Here is an 8,247-nt window from a genome sequence, read left to right as displayed (position 1 = left end):
GGCCCATGAGCCTGGCTAATCTTGAAAAGGGTGCATAAATAAATAAAAATATATAAATAAATAAATGGAGGTATAAATCAAATACTTTTACTTTTGACACATATTTCAAAAATTCCACTGATACTATTCAAAAGAATAAATGGTATAAAACAACGTGTGTTAGTTGTTAACAAGGCAAAAAACTCTCATCTATAGTAGAAGACACCTGCCTAAGGTGCCACGCAGTGAGACTGAACCTAGAACCATGTGATTGGTAAGCAAGCTACTTACCACACAGCCACTCCTACGACTATAGATAATATTAATAAAATTAGTTGTTAACAAGGCAAAAATACACTCATCTATTTATAACATTTAAATAAATGAAAATATATATATATACACTCATATATTTAAGAAACACACAAAAACCATTAGATTCACTTCAACATTTAAATTTGATTTGTCAAAATATTTTTGTTGCTTTGGGACCGTGACCTATTCACTGACAAAATTCCATGCTATATATATATATATATATGTTACGGAGATGTACTCGCATAGCGAGTGACTCGATCTGAGTTCGTGTGTTGGAACGAAAACAATTGCAGTGTGGAAGGTGTTTATAAACCATTTAAGAAACACACAAAAGCCATTCGATTCACTTCAACATTTAAGTTTAATTTGTCAAAATATTTTCGTTGCTTTGAGACCGCGACCTGTTCACGGACCAAATTCCGTGCGGCAACAAATATAGATAGAAGTCAGGAGACAGGAAAATAAAGTGTTGTGCAAGCAGCAGTCAGGCCATATACATACTCACCCCCCCCCCACACACACAGATATATCATCATCGTTTAACGTCCGCTTTCCACGCTAGCATGGGTTGGATGGTTCAACCGGGGTCTGGGAAGCCAAGAGGCTGCACCAGGCTCTAGTCTGATCTGGCAGTGTTTCTACAGCTGGATGCCCTTCCTAACACCAGCCACTCCGTGAGTGTAGTGGGTGCTTTTACATGCCACCAGCATAGGTGCCAGGGGAGGCTGGCAACAGCCACGATCAGATTGGTACTTTTTACGTGCCATCGGCACAGAAGCCAGTCAAGGTGGTGCTGGCATCAGCCATGTTCAGATGGTGCTTTTTACATGCCACCAGCACAGGTGCCAGGGGAGGCTGGTAGCGGCCACAATTGGTTGGTGCTTTTTACGTGCAACCGGCGTAGGTATCACAACTACAATTTCCATTTGATTTTTATTTTAATGTTGATGTACTTGACTCAGTAGGTCTCCTCAAGCACAGCAGGTCGCTCTACGATCCTAGGTAAGCACAGCAGGCCGTTCTGCGATCCAAGGCACTTTGGATGGGCTGGGGCTTCTATGTGGAGCTGGTGCAGGAAACAGCCATGAACTCAACGTTATTTGTTGGGTCTTTGCAGTCACAGCACATTTCCAGAGATCTCGGTCTTTTGTCATTGTCTCTGTGAGGCCCAACGTTCGGAGGTCATGCTTGACCACCTCATCCCATACATGTATGTGTATATATATATATATATATATATATATATATAGACCTGATGACCTATCATGATGATGATGATGAGATGATGATGATGATAGGTCATCAGGTCTATGCTGATGACCTTGCTCTAATTGCTGAGTCACTATCAAAACTGGAGAAGAAGTTTCAGGTGTGGAAGCAAGGTTTAGAATCGAAGGGCCTTAGAGTTAATCTAGCTAAACCCAAAGTCGTAATCAGTAGGAAGGTAGACAAATCACAAACGCCTTCAGGTAGATGGCCCTGCTCGATCTGTTGAAAAGGTGTAGATAGAAACTCTATAGATGCACCAAGTGTAAGCTATGGACACATAAGAGGTGCAGCAATATCATAGGAAGGCTAACTGGGAAGATGGTTTTTGTATGAGGCAGATGCTCGGAGCATTAACCTCTAAAAATCTGCAGAAAACAACTTCCATCACTTTCCAGGGGGAAAAAACTAGAAGTAGTTGATAGCTTCCGTTATCTTGGTGACCAATCAGTAGTGGGGGTGGGTGTGCTGAAAGTGTAACGGCTAGAGTAAGAATAGCCTGGGCAAAGTTTAGGGAGCTCTTACCTCTGCTGGGACTAAAGCCTCTTGCTCAGAGTAAAAGGCAGACTGTATGATGCATGTGTACGAACAGCCATGCTACATGGCAGTGAAACATGGGCCGTGACTGCTGAGGACATGCGTAAGCTCGCGAGAAATGAAGCCAGTATTCTCCGAGGATGTGTAATGTCAGTGTGCATGCTCGACAGAGCGTTAGTACCCTGAGAGAAATGTTGGACCTAAGGAGCATCAGTTGTGGTGTGCAAGAGAGACGATTGTGCTGGTATGGTCATTGGCGAAATGGATGAAGATAGGTGTGTTAAAAAGTGCCAATCCCTAACAGTGGAGGGAACCCGTGGAAGAGGTAGACCCCAGAAAACTTGGGACGAGGTGGTGAAGCACGACCTTCGAACTTTAGGTCTCACTGAGGAAATGACCAGCGACCGAGACCTTTGGAAATATGCTGTGCGTGAGAAGACCCGGCAGGACAAGTGAGTCCAGCCCACTTATGCATGCCTTTCCTCCCTTTGGACACACAAAGACCTGTTGAGGCAAGCGAAGTCGATATCAAACCTCATCCGACGACAGGCACCTATGCCTACCCCCCTTTGCTTGCGAAGACCTGTTGGTGCAAGTGAAATCGGAATCGAAATTGAACCAATCCTATGACTGGCACCCGGCAGATGCCAGGACCCCTGGACTGGAGATACGTGAAAAGCACTATCCGAATCGTGGCCGATGCCAGCGCCGCTCGACTGGCTTCCGTGTCGGTGGCACGTAAAAAGCACCATCTGAATCGTGGCCGAAGCCAGTGCCGCCTCGACTGGCTTCCGTGCAGGTGGCACGTAAAATGCACCAATCCGACCGTGGCTGATGCCAGCCTCGCCTGGCACCAGTGCAGGTGGCACGTAAAAAGCACCCACTACACTCACGGAGTGGTTGGCGTTAGGAAGGGCATCCAGCTGTAGAAACATTGCCAGATAAGACCGGAGCCTGGTGCAGCCTTCTGGCTTTCCAGATCCCCGGTCGAACCGTCCAACCCATGCTAGCATGGAGAACGGACGTTAAACGATGGTGATGATGATGATGATATCATCATCATCATCATCATCATCGTTTAACGTCTGTTTTCCAGCTAGCATGGATTGGACAGTTTGACTGGGGATCTGGGAAGCCTGAAGGCTGCACCAGGCTCCAGTCTGATCTGGCAATGTTTCTACAGCTGGATGCCCTTCCTAACACCAACCACTCCGTGAGTGTAGTGGGTGCTTTTTACGTGCAACCTGCACAGGTGCCAGGCAAGGCTGGCAACGGCCACGATCGGATTGGTGCATTTTACGTGCAACTGGCACGAGGCCAGTCAAGGCTGTGCTGTCATCGGCCACGATTCAGATGGTGCTTTTTACGTGCCACCGACACGGAAGCCACTCTAGGCGGTGCTGGCATCGGCCACATTCAGATGGTGCTTTTTACATGCCACCAGCACAGGTGCCAGGGGAGGCTGGCAGCAGCCACGATCGGTTGGTGCTTTTTACGTGCAACCGGCACGGAAGCCAGTCAAGGTTGTGCTGGCATCATCCACGATTCAGATGGTGCTTTTTACGTGCCACCAGCACAGGGATCACAACAGCAGTTTCCATTGATTTTTGACTCAATGGATCTCCTCAAGCACAGAGTCGAAATGGTGTTTCTTCACTTGCCACCTGCACAGGAGTCAGTCCAGTGGCCCTGGCAGCTGCTGGATGCCAGTCATAGGATTGGTTCAATTTTGATTCCGATTTCACTTGCCGCAACAGGTCTTCGCAAGCAGAGTTTAGTGTCCAATGAAGGGAGGTTGGCATGGGTGCCTGTCGTCGGATGAGGTTCGATTTCGACTTCGCTTGCCTCAACAGGTCTTTGTGTGTCCAAGGAAGGAAAGGCATGCATAAGTGGGCTGGCTACATCTCTGGCAAGGGACACAGGATGGACTCACTTGTCTTGCCGGGTCCTCTCATGCACAGCATATTTCCAAAGGTCTCAGTCGCTAGTCATTGCCTTGGTGAGGCCTAAAGTTCGAAGATCGTGCTTCACCACCTCATTCCAGGTTTTCCTGGGTCTACCTCTTCCACGGGTTCCCTCAACTGCTAGGGATTGGCACTTTTTCACACACCTATCTTCATCCATTCTCGCCACATGACCATACCAGCACAATCGACTCTCTTGCACATCACAGCTGATGCTTCTTAGGTCCAACATTTCTCTCAAGGTACTTACACTCTGTCGAGTATGTATATGTATGTGTATATATATATATATATATATATACATACATGCATATTTGTTGTTCCCACGTAAATATCATAACATATGCTTATGTATATATATATATATATATATTATATGTCTTTAGTTAAATATATTCAATGAGAATATAATATACTGCATTTATACTGAGTACTCTATTGTATTAAAGTATTAATACTATTAACGTATGTATGTGTGTAGAATAATTGTTGTATTAAAAATATAAATATATGTAAATAAGTATAAAATGTCATTATTTTATATTTATACTTATACACAGGAGTGGCTATGTGGTAAGTAGCTTGCTTACCAACCATATGGTTCCAGGTTCAGTCCCACTGCGTGGCACCTTGGGCAAGTGTCTTCTGCTATAGCCTCAGGTCGACCAAAGCCTTGTGAGTGGATTTGGTAGATGGAAACTGAAAGAAGCCCATCGTATATATGTGTGTAAATACATATATATATATATATATATATATATGTATATGTGTGTGTGTGTTTGTGTGTCTGTGTTTGTCCCCCCAACATCACTTGTCAACCAATGCTGGTGTGTTTACGTCCCCGTAACTTAGCAGTTCAGCAAAGAGAGACCGATCAAATAAGTACTAGGCTTACAAAGAATATGTCCTGGGGTCGATTTGCTCAACTAAAGGTGGTGCTCCAGCATGGCCACAGTCATGTGACTGAAACAAGTAAAAGAGTATAAATGAGGGGTCTGTACATTTCTTTTTTGGTCCATCCAGGTCGATTAACAGAGGAACTAGTCTTTTGAAGTTTCTTGACAATTTTCCAGACTGTTTGGTTAATTTTAAGCTTTTTGCTATTGCTGTATTACCTTCACTTCTTTTGTGGAGGGTTATGATTGTATTTAGGTCTATAGTCATTATCTAATTTATAAATCTGAATTTATTTAGTCTGAAACAAAAAGAAGACACACTAAGCTTTTATAATGCTGTAAAATTTTCATATTTTATCACATTTATTGATAGTTATTAAAGCCTGAAACTTTGGTTGCCTTAATTCCGGGACACCCTGTATATATATGCAGTACATATATACTCTTTACTCTTTTACTCTTTCACTTGTTTCAGTCATGTGACTGTGGCCATGCTGGAGCACCACCTTTAGTTGATCAAATCGACCCCAGGACTTATTCTTTGTAAGCCTAGTACTTATTTTATCGGTCTCTTTTTTGCCAAACCGCTAAGTTACGGGGACGTAAACACACCAGCATCGGTTGTCAAGCGATGTTGAGGGGACAAACACAGACACACAAACACGCACATACATATATATATACATATATACGATGGGCTTCTTTCAGTTTCCGTCTACCAAATCCACTCACAAAGCTTTGGTCGGCCCGAGGCAATAGTAGAAGACACTTGCCCAAGGTGCCACGCAGTGGAACTGAACCTGGAACCATGTGGTTTGTAAGCAAGCTACTTACCACACAGCCACTCCTGCACCTATATATATATGACAGGCTTCTTTCAGTTTCCGTCTACCAAATCCACTCACAAGGCTTTGGTCGGCCCGAGCTATAGTAGAAGACACTTGCCAAAGGTGCCATGCAGTGGGACTGAACCTGGAACCATGTGGTTGGTAAGCAAGCTACTTACCACACAGCCACTCCTACGCCTGCGCATATGTTTGTTTCATATTTTTTTTTTCGTGTCTAATTTCAGATGTTTGTGAACCATGCAGGACCGAAATGGAAACCAGTACGTTGAGCGAAGTGTGATCGCAGTGATTGGTACAGGTGATTTAGGCTGTGCACTCGCCCGCCGCCTCACTTGCAGTGGTTATGCCGTAATCTTGGGAAGCCGATGTCCTTCACGGCGGAAGTTCAACGGATCACGTCCAGTCCCAGACGTCGTCCAGTTCACCAGTGTTGAGAAATGCCTCGAAAACAGCGATGTGCGCGTCTTCTTCCTTGCGCTCCAGTTCCGTCACATGATCTCCCTTCTTACTCCTTATAAGGATCTGCTCAGTGGCAAAGTTCTTGTCGACGTGTCAAATCGATCCCAGAAACCAAATGGCGATCAGCCATCAAATGCTGAAAAATTAGCTGAACAGTTTCCGAATGCACATATTGTGAAAGGACTCAATACCCTGGCGCCAGATGTACTAGAAGGGCTTTCATCAGATGCCACATCACGCACAACTGTATATTTAGCAGGCAATGATATCAACGCTGTCAACAAGGTCGGTAGGGTTGTCCGACACATGGGCTTTAGTCCGATATGTCGCGGTGACCTGACTACCGCACGCGACATCGAGGCCCTCCCTCACATGTTCATGAAAGGCTGGGGTGTCCCGGCATGCATTACGTGTTGTGTGGTTCTTGTTTGGTTCTCGGTTCTTGTTTACAATGAGGTCCGCAAACAGCGAGCGTCTTCAAGACAGGTCTACCATTGGCAGAAAATTCCTCTCAATCTTCTGAATGTTTTACTGGCGTTGTCCGCTATTAGTCTTCTTGCGCTTACGTATTTTGCGGGCTGCCTAGCTGCACTTGTCCAGTTGTGTTATGGAACCAAATACAAGCGTTTTCCACCCTGGTTGGACGAGTGGCTTAAATCGAGGAAGGTTCTTGGCCTCACTGCTCTCCTCTTTGCGTTCTGGCATGTAGTTATCTCATTGATTTTGGTGGCACCGTCAACAATGCCATTCCTATATTTCACTCAAGCAAGCAGCAGTAGTAGTAGTAGCAGCAGTAGCAGCAGCACAGCAGCAGCAGCAGCAGTAGCAGCTACCATAGCAACATCAACGACAACAATGTTCATAGTAGCAATCAGTACTACACCTACTATAGCAACAACAACTACTACACTACCATGAATATCGAAAACAGTAACCACAGCCCCAGCAGCAGCAATAAGAGAAACAACACCAACAACAACAACAACAACCACCACAAAAATGATAACAGCAACAACAACAAAAACAACACCGATTACAACGAAAATAGCAACAATAGACACCACCTCAAACAAAAGCCACAACAATCGTTAACATTATACAGCAGTGTTGGGCTTAGTATTGGTATATTGTCGTTCTTAACATTATCAGTGATCGGAATAGTGACGTTACCATCTGTGGGGTCACGCCTCAACTGGCGCGAGTGGCGTTTCTTCCAGAGTAACTTGGGGTACGCCACGCTCTTTCTTGCAGCAGCCCATGTGACACTGCTTTTCTTGCCCTACTGGCAAGCCCTCGGTATGAACTTCTATGCGGAGAAGTCCTTCATTTGTTGTCTGACACCTTTTTTTGTCATCTTTCTCAAACTTATCCTCGTTCTGCCGCCGATTCATCGACGCATCGATGCTATACGTGGTGGGTGGGTGAGGAAGAAAAACCCGCCTAAGGTCACCTTGGAAGAAATGGAATTGCTTTAAGAGAGAAGTATTGAAATTTGATTTGTGCCACCAAACATGTATCCATACACACACACATACATACATAGATACATACATACATACATACATACATACATACATACATACATATATACATACACACATATATTCATACATACATACATACATACATACATACATACATACATACACTCATACGTACATACATACATACATACATACATACATACATACATACATACATACATACAAGTTCAGGTTTATACCTGTAATTATTGGGGCATTGGGATATGTAACACGCTGCCTAAATACCAATCTTGAGAAATTAGGCTTCTCAAAACCAGAAAGAAGAAAGCCAAATTCAAACAATGGAACTGTAAAAATCTGTAAAACTTTCCAGAAGTTTATCATTTAAATATATATATGAGCATGTCTAAATATGCAGCTATATGCATGAGAATACATACATAAAACATACACATCTGCACATACATACATACATACATACATACATACATACATA

General features: G+C 44.1%; 1 protein-coding gene across 1 annotated transcript in view; it reads left to right on the top strand.

Moving 5' to 3' along the window:
• Nucleotides 1-7,861, top strand: part of LOC115225493 (metalloreductase STEAP4-like) — a 9,141-nt gene extending 1,280 nt beyond the window's left edge. Inside the window, 2 exon segments of the mRNA XM_036513935.1 lie at nt 6,033-7,177; nt 7,180-7,861. Coding sequence (XP_036369828.1) covers nt 6,046-7,177; nt 7,180-7,742 — 1,695 coding nt within the window. The 5' untranslated portion in view covers nt 6,033-6,045 and the 3' untranslated portion in view covers nt 7,743-7,861.
• The last annotated feature ends 386 nt before the right edge of the window (nt 7,862-8,247 follow it).

This window comes from Octopus sinensis, linkage group LG27 (assembly GCF_006345805.1).
Source record: "Octopus sinensis linkage group LG27, ASM634580v1, whole genome shotgun sequence".
Taxonomy (NCBI): Eukaryota; Metazoa; Mollusca; class Cephalopoda; order Octopoda; family Octopodidae; genus Octopus; species Octopus sinensis.
Note: the sequence above shows the minus strand (reverse complement) of the source record. Positions and strands in the feature narration are given on the sequence as shown.